Here is an 18,800-nt window from a genome sequence, read left to right on the forward strand (position 1 = left end):
GGTAACTGATTAATAATTTAATGCCACTGGCCACGGTAACTGGTGAATAATTTAATGCCACTGGTCACGGTAACTGATGAATAATTGAATGCCACTGGCCACGGTAACTGATGAATGATTTAATGCCACTGGCCACGGTAACTGGTGAATAATTGAATGCCACTGGTCACGGTAACTGATGAATGATTTAATGCCACTGGCCACGGTAACTGTTGAATGATTTATTGCCACTGGCCACGGTAACTGATGAATAATTTAATGCCACTGGCCACGGTAACTGGTGAATAATTGAATGCCACTGGTCACGGTAACTGATGAATAATTAAATGCCTCTGGCCACGGTAACTGATGAATGATTTAATGCCACTGGCCACAGTAACTGATGAATAATTGAATGCCACTGGTCACGGTAACTGATGAATAATTGAATGCCACTGGCCACGGTAACTGATGAATGATTTAATGCCACTGGCCATGGTAACTGGTGAATAATTGAATGCCACTGGTCACGGTAACTGATGAATGATTTAATGCCACTGGCCACGGTAACTTATGAATGATTTAATGCCACTGGCCACGGTAACTTATGAATGATTTAATGCCACTGGCCACGGTAACTTATGAATGATTTAATGCCACTGGTCACGGTAATTGATGAATAATTTAATGCCACTGGCCACGGTAACTGATTAATAATTTAATGCCACTGGCCACCATAACTGATGAATAATTGAATGCCACTGGTCACGGTAACTGATCAATAATTTAATGCCACTGGTCACAGTCACTGATATATGAATTTGCTAGTGCCACTGTTGGTCATGGTCACTGATGAATGAATTTATGGCCACTGGTCATGGTCACTGATGAATGAATGTACTGCCACTGGTAGCCATGGTCACTGATGAATTAATGTACTGTCTCTGCTGGTCATGATCACTGATGATGAATGAATGTACTGCCACTGGCCACTGATGCGTTAATGACCACTGGTATAACTGTTTTCCTTATTTATGACACCTGCCATTGAACGGAGTGTAACTTACACATTTAATGCTAAAGGCGTCTGTTATGTTGGAATGCATATTTTTCTCTAAATAATAAAAAAAAAAGCTGTTTATACTTACAGTGAAATAATTTAACTTTTTTTTTTTTTTTTCCACCATTGCGTATAGTTTATATACTGTTTTTGCGTGTGTTTGCAAAATGTGGGCCGGTCTGGATGAAGTCCAGGGCCAAATTTTTGTCCCAGTCCAGCCCTGCCTATAGGTACAAATTATGCACAGGAGTTTACATCCTCTTTAAAGCGGAACTAAGCCCTCTTATCAGTCTCAGCCAAAGAAGCTTCCTTCTTGGTCTCTGTTTGATCTTCAACCGTCATGATGCTGCACATATGATCAGTTATGATCCCAGCCATTTCATGGCTTGACAGTTTGATTGAGAGCACAACCAATGTGACAGTTACGTTCCCGGCACATAAAAAACTGTTAAATCGATGGGTTTAGTTCCATTTAACAGTCCAATATCCTTTGCCCAGCGCTGGCATCTTTTACTCCTCTTCTTCTGTGTGCCAGGTTGTGGCCATCTTCATTGGACAGTGCCAGACGACATCATTTCTGCGCAATGCGCTGGAGTTCAGTTATCCCCGCAAAAGTGTATCTACAACACTTTTTTCTAAATTCCAGGAAATGTGTTTTAAACCACTAGTATCCCTCCAAAACCAAAATGTTTGCTGCAGAGCTACCCGGGTAGCCATAGCAGTTGACCAACTTGATTTCTCTTTATTGCTTGGACTTGCTTTTTAAACAGAACATCACTAGACAACCTCTCATTTGTTTCTATGGTTACTGCACTTTGCAAGTTATTCTCTGGCATATTAAATAACGTCCTGGAAAGGATATAGTATACCGGTCTTAATGATTGTACTATTAATGTGGAGGTGATAAAATATTTATCCAGCGTGCAGAGAACTAAGACAGACTTTGGAACATATGCCCAGTCCTGTGGACATGGGCCAGGATTCTTGTGTATATAAATTATTTTACCATTCGCCAGAGATTAAGCAGAATGGGGCTTGGCCCCCTCATCACGTCTTAATTCTCATTCCTCGTTAATAGTATGAACGGCTCCAGCGATGATTTCAGTAGATCGTTGAGGAATAATTGCTGTCTAGTCCATGAGAAAAGCATTAGCCGCAGAAGTTTTTTGGCAGGCAAGTGTTAAACACATATGGTGTGGCTTGGAATAGAAACAGATGAATCGCCCAGCCACGGAGTCTCCAAGGTCCCAGCTATGGCTGCTGCTTAAATGTTTAAGTCTAAATATAGAATTGGCGTATCTTTGCCAGAATGCAGCGTTTTTTTAGCACGTAAACAGTAAGAAGTCAGATCTTCCAACGCCATCAGTCAATGTCCACGGCGCGCTCTGCTCCGCTTTTCTCACCTCATTGAGCTTGCGAGTGGCTTGATGGCAGTCAGTGTTGTGAACTGTGATCATCTTTAAACAATGTAGCGTCTAAGATCATCCCGTAACCAAGTTCATTTCTGGACTGTCTCTAAGGTGATTCTCAGAAAATCTATACTCCATCAGCACTGGATGCAGAATTTGCTAATTATAGTCAGAAAATTGTCCCTGGTAGGCTTGCTTCCCACCTATGCGGCCAATCGCAGGTGCTTTTCCACGTGTTTTTTTTTTTTTTACGCGTAGGGCAGCCCATTCATTTCATCAGACTGCCCTATGCCTGAGAAACGCTGAAAAGACATCCTTGACTCTTTTCTGAAATTGCACCACACCCAACCGCATGGCACGCATGAAAACATGCGCATTTGAAGATGCGTGGGGGTGCCATTACCAATCAATAGTTCGGCCGCACATCTGCTAATAGTGGGACTTCTTTGACTCAATCAACACTGATGATTTTTAATCCTTTTTCTGCTAGCTAATAGACAGGCTCAGGGAAATGATGTTGTATATCCCAGGAGTCTTCAGGAGGGGAGGAGGGGTTTTCTGATCTAAGCACAACCTCTTGCCTGTGTTCTGCCGAAAATTCCAACTTGTCAAAGTCTCCAACCACGTCACTCTCCAGGAGCAATAATTGGAGATTTTGAGGAGTTGCCTGTTTTCACAGAACAGCAGCAGCATATACAGTACAGGACGAGTTGGCTGTTTTGAAAGAACACCAGGTAAGGAGGAGAAAAAAGGTTGCATCCTTGGAGGCGGCCATGTTGTTGGTTTGTATCGGGTGGTTTAATAATGTTCACTCTTTATATGGTGTACCGTACTGTATACACTGCCGCTGTTGTGTCAAAACAACCAACTCAACCAAATCTCCAATTATTGGTGCTGCAGAGTCACCACAAGTGACATGATTGGAGATTTTGGCGAGAACACCTGCATGCTCAAGTAATGGGCAGATGAATTCCAGGAAGTAAATGCTACATGAATCATCTGCCCTTACTCAAGACCGTCACAGCCATAAATACTAGGGGGTGGGATTTTAAAGTGTTTTCTCTGCAAAATAAAGCACAGAGACATGGAGGGATGCGGTAGTTTGCTTTGAATAATAAAAATTAATTTAATAGTGTTTTTGGTGTTCAGATGTAGTATAGTTCCACTTTAAAGTGGTTCTATCACCTTAATGCATTCTGTGCATTAAGGTGAAAAACCTAAAGTGCTGCAGCTCCCCCCATACCCCCCCCCCTTTTTTTTCTTACCTGAGCCTGATCCAATCCAGTTATGTGCACGAGCGCAACAGCTCCAGCCACTCTCTCTCCTCATTGGACAGACTGATAGCAGCAGGAGCCATTGGCTCCTGCTACTGTCAATCAAATCCTGTGACACAGGCGCGGGGAGCAAGTCTTGCTGTCTGTTTCAGCCCGCCCGGGTGTCCTCAGGGAAAGTGGATTTCATGGGGGCACCCGATGAAGAGGAGGGGCTTGCAGCGCTGGCATGGGACCCCAGAAGAAGAGGATCAGAGCTGCTCTGCGCAAAATTATTGCATAGAGCAGATAAGTATAACACGTTTGTTATTTATATTTTTTTAAAAACTAAAGTTTACAACTACTCTGAGGGCAGTGCGTTTCTCTGTTGCATGTGTTCCCAACACACAAAGATCTGTACCTAGTCTTACTCTACTGATGTTAAGGCCTCATACAAATAGGCGCCTGTAACCATACAGGGTAAAATTTTCCCACCTGGTAGCCACTGGTGCTGCATACAGCTGCCACTAGAAAGCAATTGCTGTGTGTGGTTATACGGCTGTACTTGTATATACACACACACACACACACACATGCATATATATGGACATACAACCCTGGCCACAAGCTATCTGTGTCTAGGATCATACGTTGGTATGCATGTGCATGTTTATGCTTGTAAGGCTGCATACAGCTATTACATTCTGTAATCGGCTGTTCTCAGCACCTGTGTCTGCGGGTGAGGAAATACGCCCAAATTCTATGTTATACAGCCTATGTGCATGAGGCCTAAAACAGAACTCTAGGCAGATATGAAAGACCCAAATTAATGTAGATCTGTAGTTAAATGTTTTTTTTTTTTTCAATACGAGCATTTTAAATTCTTCAGATTGACCTGGTATCAGCCCCTTGTGTGGCAGAGCTCAGACTAGGAGAGGGAAAAGCGGCATAAAAAAACAGGAACATGCTAAATGAAGGGGAGAGCTGAATGACAGCAGAACTCAGTTTAGAGTAAGGAGAAGCAGCACAAGAGACCAATCAGGGGTGCTGCAGTGCAAGCAGCAAGCTGAAAGGCTGGGGAAGACAGATAAGCTCTTCAGTGGGCTGCTTCTCCTTTCACCATCCAGTCACAGGATAGGGGTGGGGTGGTCAAATATCAACGTGGCCTCTTAGCTCTTCAAGGGAGCAAAGGTTCAATCTAGCACCTGCCTGAAAGGTAAGTATTCATCTTTTACGGGCTGCTTTCAGTTTTCTGTTGGAGAGTTGACAATGGGGTCAGACTTTATTAAGAGGGGAAAAAAGAAAAGAAAAAAACAATAGCCAAAAACAAACTAACCTCTTCAGTTTGAAGCCAGACCCACAGATAGCCAGTTTCTTTTAGCTCTAATAAGGATTGTTCACAAAGCTCCAATTTATAAGTCTTATTACTTGGCAAGAAGCGGAGAAAGCTCAGGGATACATTTTGGGTGGTAATTTTATAGAAATATGTATATATGTAATTATTTTTCTTCTTTATTGAGCTTTCTGGCTGTCTATAATCACTATTTTAAGGTACGTAATCCCTTTTGACTCTGAGAAGGATGGAGCGTACTGAAATACTGAAATAGAAGATTTTATAAGAAAATAATATAATTCAGGGATCCAGTTGGCCGAGGAGAAATTTCCAAAAGACCAATAAGCCTAAATTACACTTTTGATTTATATAAAAGAACGCTCACAAAGATGTGCATTTAGAATTTTTCCAAAGTTTGAGCCATCGCTCCCACTTTCAATGACCAAAGGGGAAGAACCCGCACATAGGAGAGATGGGATAGAGGCAGCCAAAGCAAAAGCTAACCTTATTTATCCCACCACACCAGTTATAGGTGATGTCAGCCCTTTATAGCTGTGCTCAGACATTTTTCCTTTTATGCGTCAGGCTTGGACCGGCGCCAGGTTTAAGGTGGTTGGCCTTGAAAAGGTTTTCAGGCCTGAGTGTGGAATTTTCAAAGTAAATGTGGTCCTCAGGAAAGGTAATATTTTTTACAGCACCAGCAGTCCTTGAAATGTGAGTTAGCGAGGGCTATAGCATCTTATTAAATGGGCAACTTGTCTTTGTGTCCGAGGAAGGCTTAATGTGGAAAGTGAGGTGGTGGTAGATTTTATTGCCCTATTACCAGTGCCGGTAGGCTTTCAGGTGCAACAGAATTCTTCTTAACTCAAATGCAGAGAGGTATCCAATTTAATAAAAGTAAAAGGTAACCCATCTTGTATAAGCCATAGGTTCTTACCCAGCGGAACTTCTAGACCAGTTCTGATGTTTTCTCATCTAATGGTTGAGGTACTACTGAGAGGTATGGAGCTAAGGATTAGAACCTCTCTGGATTTGATTGCTATCTGAGACTCCATTGGAGAGATTTATCTTAACTTCCTGTCCCAGATACACAAAAGGAAGTGAGAAGATCTAGTTACCTCCCTACTATGTAAAGGTAAATCATGCTTGTGGACTCTTCAGATCTAATCCCATTTCATATGTAACACTGGCCAATGATAGATCGTCTTTTTTTTTCCTTTCCGATCACTGACAAACATATTTCTCTAGCCAAACAAGCAAGGTGTTATAGAGAATTCCTCCCCACTGAGACATTGTATACTGACAGAGGGACTCTCGACTGTGAGAATACACTGATCAGCAGCTGCAGCCCATTGGCTCAATCGAGAAACATTTTCCAACAGGGCGTTCTAAAGAAGATGTAGCATGTAGGTGGGGTGCAGCATGGTGCGATGGCAATTATTCACACAGTGAGGTGCAATAAAAAACTGGTATTAAAGTAATGCTACAACAGCTCACAATAGACCTGGTGGGACAGCTATTTAGATGCGCACACTCACAGTTTCCCTGTAATATGAAGAAGCAGGTTCCAGGAAAACTGACAGCATCTGTTAAGAGGGGGCAGAATGGGGCCTGGCCATCTCATGCCCAATCTGGAAAGTATCCAGGGACATGCAACCCTACACTCTCCCTCCTCGTCAGGAACCATTCCCTATCGTGAAAAAACAGGGCTCCTTTTCCTATATTATCCATTTGCATAAAGCGTGCCCAACCAGGGGCGGACTGACCATTCAGCCACTCGGGCACTGCCCGAGGGCCCCGGGCCACTAGGGGGCCCCATCAGGGTTGCCAGCCTCAGTAAAACCAGGGACAGCATATAAAAAATCTGTGTTTTTTTTTACCAACATCCTTTTGGTCTAAAAATCCTGAGATTATAGCTGCCCCACCTCTCCAGTACCTTCTCAGCCAATAGAAATGTGTCTGTGTATACTGTGTGTACATGTATGTGTATACTGTGTGATTGTATACTGTGTGTATACTGTGTGGCCCCATAATCTGATTGCCTGGGGGCCCCATAATCTCCTATTGCCCGGGGGCCCCATGAGTTGTCAGTCCGCCCCTGCGCCCAACCCAGGGGCCAGGGTCTTAAATAGGCTCTGCCACATGTAAGATGACCGCCAGAGCCACATGGGTGGCCAGCATTCAATCAAATCGCTCCCCCAGTGATTCAAGAAACCATAGAGGAGCCCTGTTCCCCATGACTTCCTCTCCCTCCGCATTGCCGCTGCAGTTGAGCACCACCTGCAATGGAGACCTGCAGACCGCACCAGCCTACAAGCAGAAGCAGCCACACGTGGCTCAAAACTCAGCCAGTTACTGCTAAATTGGCTGAATTTCTATTGATTTATGGGCAGCTTAAAGTGGTTGTAAAGCCTTGTTTAAAAAAAATTAAACAAATAACAAACATTTCATACTTACATCCACTGTGCAGCTCATTTTGCACAAAGTGGCCCCGATCCTCGAATTCTGGGTCGGCTCTTACGGCACCTCCTCAATTCAGATAACCCCCTAGGAGAAGAGCTTTCCCAGGGGGGTTACCTTGCGGGGCACTCCTGAGTCCAGCACTTGCATCCATAGACACGAATGCCGGAATCGCAATGCCGCTCCCCCCCCCCACCGGTGCCTGAGTCATTGGATTTGACTGACAGCAGTGGGAGCCAATGGCTGCGCTGCTATCAATCTATCCAATCAAGAGCTGGGACCAGGTGCAGAGAGGGACAGTGCATCTCCGGCGTGGGAATTACGGTGCTCAGGTAAGTAAATGGGGGGGCTGGGGGGCCGGCATAGGATGCATTAAGGTGAAAAAACATGAGGGTTTACAACCCCTTTAACTACCACTGAAAGCCATCTATGAAATATTAAATATCTTTTTCCTATGACTTTTTTAGTGTTTAGAATGCAAAAAGTGTTCCAACACCCACAGACTACATAATACTATTAGCAGAACTCAGCAAGATTTTCTTACACTACGCAATAAGATCATTTGATAAGATTTAAATGGCCGGGGCTTGTCTCAAATATCTGCACTATCAACATGAAATGCAAACATTCCTGTTAAGAAAAACCCTATAGCTAGATAAGCAGGCTTTGTATGAATAGTCAACCCGCTGCTGCTTTGTCTGTCGCTGCCGCTTTTGTTGTATACGCCACTTCTCTGTTAGGATTCCTATACACGCTCACAGGAGGCGCTGTGCCAGGACAAAGGAGCTGAAGTACTGAGGATAATGACACCAAAAAACTATTTAATTTGATCGTTTTATTTCACCTTAAAGGCACTGTCTCCTTTTCTGTAGAAACATATTATCCGACTTCAACATTTTGGTTAGTGTTAAAGCAAACAAGCATTGCTTAGCCTTGGCTCATATTGAGAAAGAAATAAAATATGAATGTGTCTTATATACTGTTGCGGCCCTTTGACAGGTTGCGGACCGTTCAGATCCTCCTGTCAGTTTTTTCAGCGGATCTGAACGGTCGCTCCATACATCCATATGGAGCGACGCATGTCAGCGGTGACATGTCCGCTGACATCCGATCTGCCCCGATCTCATCCGCTTCTCTAAATCCAGATGGATGGAAACCCTATTTTCCATCCGTCTGGCGGATCGGATAAAAACGGAAACAGACAGGCGGTCCGTTTTCATCCGATCTCCCCCATAGAGGAGAGCAGAGATCTGACAGGCCCGTTTCTGCACAGTGTGCAGAGATGGAATTGTCATCACCGGCTCAGCGGGGATTAACGGAATGGATGGCTAAATACGGATCCGCACATGTGAAAGGGGCCTTATGGTAGTTATGAACAACAAAACATTAGAGTGGACCTTTCAGCAACTTTAGAAGTCTACATGAATATATTCCTGACATGTCTTGTAAAGTGCACAGCCTATTTGCCTTTAGTAAATCAACCCTTTTCTCTAGCCCAGTATCCAAAATACCTTACCTTGGTAGGGATTAGCAGCTGCAGAAAGAGCCTGCAGGAGCCAGAGCAATGCATTTGAGATCTATTGATCACGGTTTAAATAATTTCCAGGCTCCTGTGCAGGCAAATTACTACGCATTTTTTTTATTATTATGGGTGCATATTTTTTCATTGTATGTGTAACAGGAAAAATACATTGGGATTTCCTTCTGGAGGAGCAATTGATGTGAATGGTGCTATATACTAAATTGGTTATTAATTTATTACATGCATCTATATGGTGCCATTAAAGCGGAGATCCACCCTAAAATGGACCTCCGCTCATCGGAATCCCCCCCCCCCCCTCCGGCGCCACAATCGGCACCTTTCAGGGGGGAGGGGGTGCAGTTACCTGGATAATCCAGGTAACTGCACCCACTTCCGGGCTAGCTCTCTGCGGAAAGGGGCGTACGTTACGCCCCTTTCCGCAAGCGCCCGCCCCCTTCAGCAAGTGCCCCGCTGCCTGCTGGGAAACACACAGCTCCCAGGGGCAGCGGGGACCGTCCGGATTGCGCCGCGCGGCTCGCGCATGCGCAGTAGGGAACCGGGAAATGAAGCCGAAAGGCTCCATTTCCTGATTTCCATACCCAAGATGGCGGCGGCGCGAGCGATCGGCTTCGGGCGCTCTGGACAGGTAAGTGTCACTATTTAAAAGTCAGCAGCTGCAGTATTTGTAGCTGCTGGCTTTTAAAAAAAAAAAAAAAACGCGGAGTCCCGGTGGACTCCCGCTTTAATTTATGTAGCACTTTACATACAGTGCATCCGGAAAGTATTCACAACGTTTCACTTTTTACACATTTTGTTATGTTACAGCCTTATTCCAAAATGGATTCAATTCATTATTTTCCTATTTTCCTCAAAATTCTACAAACAATACCCCATAATGACAACATGAAAGAGATTTGTTTGCAATCTTTGCAAATGTATTAACCTCCCTGATGGTATGATTATTTCGGATTTTAGGTGCTGAAAGCGGTACCATTATTTTGCATGAAAATTTAGAGTTTTATATTGTAGTCCTGTAATTCTTTACAATAACTCACTTAAATCTGTCCAAACCAGAGTCTAGCAGACATCCCGGGTATGATAAAGTTTGAAAATGAAATGAATGAAAAATAATTGTACCAAATAACAATATAACAATAATAAAAATGATTCAATAATGTAATCAAAACAAAAACACTGACATTTGCTCAGTTGCAGAATTGTCACTGTCATTACTTTTCAGTATTTGATGACGGATCTCCCCACAAATCGCTATCGCTCAATTCTGCGAGTGATTCTAATTTATTATTGCTGTTTTCTAGCTGGTCTAAAACCTCTTTTGATGTAAAGGGACAGTTTTGGTTGCTATGGACAATCTCAAGTTTCCAGGCAGAAAGAACAGTTTTTATATTATAAAACTGCATGCAGGACACTGGGCAGACCACTAGGGACAAAGGGGGTGTGAAATAATTACATTCAGAAATGTAATCTGTAAGATTACATTATACTGTATGTAATGTGTGTTTCACTTTTTGAATTTGGCGCCGTTCTCCGTCCCTGTGCGTCGCAACGTTTGCAGGGCACGGAGATCGGCGATGTGATGAATCGAGCGAGACACGGCTCGCTCGTACAGCGGGGGGACTTTGCTGGATCCAAGGGAGAAGGTAAGTAAGGGTCCTCCTAGATCCAGCGATGTGGTCCCGAGTCTGGCTCGGGGTTACCGCTTTTGGCATAAAAATTCCACCCCGAGCCAGACTCGGGAATACCGTCAGGGGGGTTAAAAATAAAAACCAAAAAAATCCCATGTGCATAAGTATCACAGCCTTTGTCATGACACTCAAAATCAAGCTCAGGTGCATACCGTTTCCACTGACCATCCTTGAGATGGTTCTACAACTTGATTGGAGACCATTGGTGATAAATTCAGTTGATTGGACATGATTTGGAAAGGCATGCACATGCCTATATAAGGTCCCACAGTTAACCGTGCAAGGAATTGTCTGTAGACCTCCGAGACAGGATTGTATCGAGGCACAGATCTGGGGAAGGGTACAGAAAAATTTCTGCAACATTGAAGGTCCCTCCATCATCCGTAAATGGAAGAAGTTTGGAACCACCGGGACTCTTCCTAGAGCGGGCCACCGGGCTAAACTAAGCGATCGGAGGAGAAGGGTCTTAGTCAGGGAGGTGACCAAGAACCCGATGGCCACTCTGACAGAGCTCCAGCATTTCTCTGTGGAGAGAGGAGAACCTTCCAGAGTGGCCAGACCGGAAGCCACTCCTCAGTAAAAGGCATATAACAGCCCACCTGGAGTTTTCTAAAAGGCACCTGAAGGACTCTCAGACCATGAGAAACAAAATTCTCTGGTCTGATGAAACAAAGATTGAACTCTCTGGCAGGAACTGGAAGACTAGTCAGGATCGAGGGAAAGATGAATACAGCAATGTACAGAGACATCCTTGTTGAAAACCTGCTCCAGAGTGCTCTGGACCTCAGACTGGGGCGAAGGTTCATCTTCCAACAGAGCAACAAACCAAGATAGCACACAACCAAGATAACACAGGAGTGGCTACAGGACAACTCTGTGGATGTTCTTGAGTGGCCCAGCCAGAGCCCAGACTTGAGCCTGAGTGAACATCTCTGGAGAGATCTGAAAATGGCTGTGCACCGACACTCCCCATCCAACCTGATGGAGCTTGAGAGGTCCTGCAAAGATGAATGGGAGATACTGCCCAAAAATAGGCATGCCAAGCTTGTGGCATCATACTCAAAAAGGCTTGAGGCTGTAATTGGTGCCAAAGGAGCTTCACCAAAATATTGAGCAAAGGCTGTGAATAGTTATGTACATGTAATTTTTCTAGTTTTTTTTTATTATTATTATTATTATTATTATTAATAATAAATTTTGCAAAGATTTCAAACAAACTTCTTTCACATTGTCATTATGGGGTATTGTTTGTAGAATTTTGAGGAAAACAAAGAATTTAATCCATTTTGGAATAAGGCTGTAACATAACAAAATGTGGAAAAAGTGAAGCGCTGTGAATACTTTAAGGATGCACTGTAGTTTCCATTCACATCAGACCCTTACCTCAAGGAGTTTACAGTCTATGGTCCCTATTTCACATGCATACACACTAGAGCTGCACGATTAATCGTTAAAAAAACGATGATCTCTGCCGCTGAGAGTAGGTGATTCTTTCATATAAACAAGTGGAGAGTTTATCTGCTTACTCAAAAGAAAGCTGTCAAAAGAAAGCATCCTGGGCAATCTGCCAAGTTTAGAACTTGAAACATTGTAACTAACCCTTACTTCTTAGATCAAAGGGATAGAACTTCTTGTGTAAACAAATAATCTGGGCAGTCTGCCAAGCTTTGAACCACATGTAAATGCAGGAAGTTTAACCACTTAAAGTCTAAATCTTTTTCTGACATGTCTTTCTTAAGATAAAATCAATATTTTTTGCTAGAAAATTACTTGGAACCCCCAAACATATATATATATATATATAAAATTTTAGCAGAGACCCTAGGGAATAAAATGGCGATTGCTGCAATATTTTATGTCACACTGTATTTGCCCAGCTGTCTTTCAAATGCAATTTTTTGGGAAAAAATACACTTCAATAAATAATAAAAAAAAAAAAACGAAACAGTAAAGTTAGCACAATTTTTTGTTTTAATGTGAAAGATGATGTTACGCAGTGAGAATCGTGGGAGAATCCTGATCTATCTTCTAAGCAAAAAAATCATGATTCTAATTTTATCCAGAATCATGCAGCTATAATACACACACATACTAGGTCCAATTTACACAGGAACCAGTTAACCTACCAGCATGTCTTTGAAGTGTGGGAGGAAACCAGCATATTTAAAGGAAACCAATGCAGGCAGAACATGCAAACTCCATGCAGCTAGTGTCCTGGCCAAAATCGAATCAAGGAAGTGCTGCCCCATGTGTAATAGGTCACAGCATTTTTAATCACAGCATATGTAAAGAACCAGGAGTTTAAATGGTGCTGTTTAGTTCCTGGGGGTGTTTATAGGTGTTATATAGAGAAACGGCTTTGCAGCATTAATAATTTGAAGACAGTACAAGTAGAGGCTTGTCACATAGACACTCCAAGGCTGATGTTGGGTGGAAGCCAGTTAACTTACCAATATGCTTTTGAAATATGACAGAAAACCAGAGTATCTAGAAGAAAGGCTTGCAGGCACAGAAGCTACAACTAGCTGTATGTAGACAAGGGCCCCGGTGGGATTTGCACCCAGAACCCCAGAGCTTTAAAGCAAATGTGTTACTTCATGCATCAATATATAGTTCACCGCGGTCACCTGCATCCGCAGGCCGCTTCTCAATTAGTAACAAAAAATGAATCATTGTATACTTCCTAAGCCTATACAGGCATGATGGAACAAAACCGTTTTTGATTACAGTGTACAAACTGGATTATTTCACTGCCTGGCCTTATAGCACAACGGCTTTTTACACACACATGGGATTATACAGAGGAACCATTTTGGCTTCATTCCAGTAAAGATCTCTGTATACCAGGTATTTCCTGATAGTGTTCATTGTGTTTAACAAGGACAAGGTTGCTTTTGCCAGCTCCTTTGATGTTAAATTAGCCTTTTTAAAACCATGGATAGTTTTATTAACAGTTTGGCATTTTTTTTTATTCTAATGAACGTACCATCATTCTCAATCCCTCACAATTGCTGCAAACATAAACTGCACATTTAACACCCCACAAATAAAGCCTGGTACGCACCACTAGTTTTTTTTTGTCATTCTGACTTGGTCAGAACCGCTGTACTAATGATCTGACATTAGTACAGCGATCTCTCCTGCAGTTTTTTTTTTTGTGTTTTGACAAGGGGATGGCCCCCCACCAGATCACTCCATTCAGCCATTGGCTGAGAGCGCTGATTGGAAGCTGGTCAGTTGCTGGTTTTCCAGCGTGCTCGTCCAACAGAAGCTGGTCAAACGGCTGCCTGAAGCCTAGTACACACGAGCCGAATATGAATATATGGAACGAACCCGCACTCTGGAATCTGTCCAACTTCTTTACTCCATAATCACCCAGTACAGAGTAATTGCTAACATGTTTCGGCAAAGAGTCTTGTTCAATGCTGTGAAAAATGTTAGCAGTTACTCTGTACTTGGTGATCGTAGAATCAAGAATGTGGACAGATTACAGAGTGCAGGTTCTTTCCATATATCCATATTCCGAGTTTGTGACGAGTGGGAGGTGGTCTGAACCTGGCACCTGGAGACAAGATACCAGTAATCAACATGCATATTTGGAGGTTTTCACAGTCAGAGCGGTGCTACCATACGTCAGATCATTAGTACAGTGACTCCCACCCAAGCTGTTAGGTTTCTTCGTTCAACCCACTGGGTTGAACAAATTAAAACTGGTGGTGTGTGCCAGGCTTTACCCATGGTCCAATGTCGGACGTTTTTTATTGAACCAGCTGATGTTGGCCGACTTTAGGCTCGTGTGCACCATGCTTAACCATTTGTTGACCAGCCCCTCATCATTATACTACAGCAGATTGGCTCTATTGCGCAAATCGCCATAGCAGTACGTCGGTTTGTGCAATATATACAGTGGGTGCAGCGCCGGAGCCAATGCGCGTGACTAGCGGCTGCGATGTCCACCAGCCACCTGTGATCACTCCACAGAGAGCCAGAAAGGGGATATGTCAATGTAAACAAACAGATCCCCGTTCTGAGAGGGGAATAAAGAGAGATCGTCTGTTCCTAGTGATCAGGAACAGCGATCTCTCTGCTCCTCCAGTCAGTACGCACCCCCCATAGTTAGAAACACCTCCCAGGGAAGACAATTAACCCCTTGATCACCACTAGTGTTAACCCCTTCCCTGACAGTGTAATTCATACAGTAATTAGTGCACTTTTATAGCACTGATTGTTGTGTAAATGCCACTGGTCCCAAAGTGTCAAAAGGGCCCTATCTGTTGCAGTCCTGCTAAAATTGCCTGATCACCGCCATTACTAGTAAAAATAAAAAATGATGAGAAAAATGCCATAAATCTATAAATCTATCCTCTATTTTGTAGACGCTATAACGTTTACTCAAACCAATTAATATACACTTATTGCGATTTTTATTTTATTTAATTTTTTTACCAAAATATATAGAAGAATACATATTGGCCTAAACCGAGGAAGAAATTTGTTATTTTATATATTTTTTGAGGATATTCATTATAGCAAAAGGTAAAAAATATTGCTTTTTTTTCAAAATTGTCGCTCTTTTTTTTGTTTATAGCGCAAAAAATAAAAACTGCAGAGGTGATAAAATACCATCAAAAGAAAGCTCTATTTGTTTTGGTACAACGTTGCACAACCGCGTAATTGTCAGTTAAAGCGATGCAGTGCTGTATCACAAAAAATGGCCTGGTCATTAAGGGGGTAAATCCTTCCGGTCCTTAAGTGGTTAAAGAAGAGGTCAATGAGTGAGGTCATATCCAAGCTTTGGACATGACCTTTTCTTATAATCATTCCCCTAAGTTTTGTACATATGACCAAGGTGGGTCTGACCAGGCAGGTCTCAACTCTCATCACAGGTTTATAGTGTTCCCAAGTTCAATGTAAAGAATGGCAACCATGAAACCTATCCTACCCTTTACAAGTACATGCTAAAATTGGCACACGCTCCGGGGCTCACATAGTGCTGCCGAAATGCTTCACAGCCTTATAGATCCTCCTCCTGCGGTGCCCTAGCTGTGCAGATCAGTGCAGGGGAGAATGGACAGACTCACCTCTATTTATGTAAGTGCAATACTGGGGGGAACTGCATGTGTTTTCTTTTAGTAAATGTGCATTTGATTTAACTTTAGTTAAGTGGGCTTTCCCTGCTACCTGTTTTATACCTTTGAGATTTCATTATTTCAGATGGGAAGACTTGGTGCTAAATAACTAGAGCATGTGTGACAGAGTGAGAGCATTGCCCGATGTCTTCTACATTGAGTTAATAACAGAGATTTTCATTAAGTGACTTTGAATGTAAACTTCGGAAATGGCCCAATTAAATTGCAATTTATTTTGCTAAATCAAATGATGTAATCCACTGTCAAATTAGCATATCTAAAAATGCAAAACCTTTTTTTTTATTTTGTTAGGTTTTATTATATAGAGCAGCCTTTCTCAATCTTTTCAACACAGAGGAACCCTTGAAATAGTTCTCCAGTCTCGGGAAACCCCTGCTAAAAATTAGAAATCTACAACTCATGATACAATAGTGTGATGGTCAATGGGAAGAATGGTCCTTACACTTGTGGTCATTGGGAAGAATTACCTCCTTACAGCTAAAAAAATCAATGGTGTCGGTGGGAACTTATCCTAGAGACAGAAATGGGCCAATGCTGAAGGAACCCCTAGCAACCTCTGGAGGAACCCTGGTTGAGAATCAATGATCTAGAGGGATCCAATCTGGCTATTTGTCCTGGTGACAATGTATACAATATTTTACAGTTTTCCCCAGAATAGGAAGTGATGGCAAATTTTCCCTTGGGGACCTGTGCTGGTGACAACTGGACTTCCCTTCATTTAGGGGAGATGTGTACTCACATGTTGTTGTGTCTCCAAAACAGGAAGTGAAAGGAAATCTCAGGGGCTTTTACCATTCCACGCTCTATCCAACAGTTAAAAAAATTACTTTAGATGCACTAGTTTGAGTAGTTGAAAACCCTTACGTATACCCAGGAAATTGACTGGTCTCAGGTGATACATATAGATGAAACAAATCCTCTTACATAAGTTGTATCTGTTTATCTGCAGTCGTCTCTTCTCTACATCCCTTCAAAGCCCAGAATTGTAAAAAGCTTGTCTGAGCTGTAAGAAAAAAGCGAACAGAGTTCTGATTGGATGGAAAGGAACCTATATCCCCTCCACACAGCAGAGCTATGGTTGCCAACTCATCCCTTTAAACCCGAACACATGTTAATTACACAGGTTCTGTGGCTGATTAAGGCGGTAATTAAACTCACTTGGTGCCTTATCTGCATTTAATTAGCCTCAGAACTTGTGTAATTCAAAGGTGTTGGGGTTTAAAGGGATGAGATGGAAACTCTAAGCGGAGCTGAGGCTGTCAGTCACAATCTGTGTGCTTAAGGTCTCTCCCCTGTCACCTTCTTTCTCTTGGTGTCAGGAAAACTTGTCAGAAGCGATTCATGCTGATAGTAGAGGAACGAAGCAGCAGACAGAAATGACACTTAGCGCCCTTAAAGCTTTTTGGCTGTATTTCTCCTGTGGATCACAGGAGTACAGTTTGTTCTGCACTCCTGTGACCAGTTCTCAACAGAGAGTGGGGTGACATCACAGAGCCGGTCCAGGCTCGGGCAAGATCGTGGCAATATGGTTGGGATCAGAAAACAGTGAGAACCGAGCGATTGGCATTGTTTGATCGCTCGGCTCTCAGTGTTAGGGAAAATGGGGGACAGATGCAGCTAGGTAAGTATGATTATTAAAAAATAAATAAAACCCCATACTTCTCTTTTAATTGAGACAAGAACACACTATAGAGGCATATGCTTTGTTCATATTCCATATCTGAGGTTTACAACAACGTTAACTTATTACATTCTTTCTTAAGACATCACTACATATAGTGTCATGGCAGTGTATTTCTAAACTCATTCATATATATATATATATATATATATATATATATATATATATATATATATATACTGGGCACAATTATAAACGCAACACTTTTGTGTTTGCCCCTATCTATCATGAGCTGAACACAAACATCTACGACTTTTTCTATGTTCACAAAAAGCCTATTTTATTTCTCTCTGTTAGTGAGCACTTCTCCTTTGCTGAGATAATCCATTTACCCTCACAGGTGTGGCATATCCAGATGCTGATTAGCCAACATGGTTATTGCATAGGTGTGCCATGACACTGTATGTAGTGATGTCTTAAGAAACATGGGTTATTGCTTGAACCAGAACCTGGTGACAACCACCAGGGATTCCTTCACTTTGAAAAGATTTCCCCCCACTTCCTGTTTTGGTATGAGACAGGAAGTGAGGGAAAATCCTCACAATGGTGCACAGATAGCAAAAGAAAAAACTGTCATAGATTATAACTCCTTTAGTCTGATCTGATATGCCCATTAGTTCTACTTTAAACTCTTGAAAAACAGAGTTATGGAGTTTGATGGTAATTCTGTGGTCAGGGAGCAGGAAAACAGCCATTCACAAGGGCATTGCCCTTGTGTGGATGGCATCAATTGTATATCATTTTGGAAATCTTCTCAGATCATTCAGAATTTACTGATAGGGGCATTTGACCCGCAGTTGACGTTCTGATTTGCATATAATCTGCTTCAAACTGTTTTTTCATTGCCAAAAACTTATATGGGAATGCCAAACGCTCCCTGGCAAGCAATAGTTCATCAACACAGACCCTTATTCAGCTGGTCCCAAGAGCTCATGATTGTAAGTCATTGTTATATAACTTTAAGAATTTTTATATGAAGATGCAGCTCTGAAAACTAATTTCTCAATCTAGCTAAAAGGTTGCATGAGAAAGTTGTTTTTAAAAATCCTAACCTGAAGTGAACACTGCAGAATCATACTGTGGCGGTCAGTGGGAAAGTAGTGAATATGTATAGGAAAGCATTGGTATTGTACAACATACAATGGGTTTTGAAAGAAGGTTAGTAGACCTCACTTCCCTGAAGCTCGAGTACAGGAGTAGGCAACCTTTTGAGCAGAGTGTTTTGCCGAAAAATGTTTTCAAAGAAATTG

General features: G+C 42.4%; 1 protein-coding gene across 14 annotated transcripts in view; it reads left to right on the top strand.

Moving 5' to 3' along the window:
* The window catches only part of KIAA1217 (KIAA1217 ortholog), a 954,123-nt gene that overhangs the window by 837,243 nt on the left and 98,080 nt on the right, over nt 1–18,800 (top strand). The window contains exon 1 of one of the 14 annotated variants that reach the window (XM_077490978.1): nt 15,680–15,810. The exons of the other annotated variants lie outside the window; for them this stretch is intronic. Within the exon in view, the coding sequence (XP_077347104.1) occupies nt 15,787–15,810 (24 nt within the window). The 5' untranslated portion in view covers nt 15,680–15,786. Of the gene's footprint in view, nt 1–15,679; nt 15,811–18,800 lie in introns of those variants that run through there. 14 annotated transcript variants of the gene reach the window in all.

Source organism: Lithobates pipiens, unplaced genomic scaffold (assembly GCF_037356315.1).
Source record: "Lithobates pipiens isolate NorthernLeopardFrog02 unplaced genomic scaffold, aLitPip1_a1.2 Scaffold_19, whole genome shotgun sequence".
NCBI lineage: Eukaryota > Metazoa > Chordata > Amphibia > Anura > Ranidae > Lithobates > Lithobates pipiens.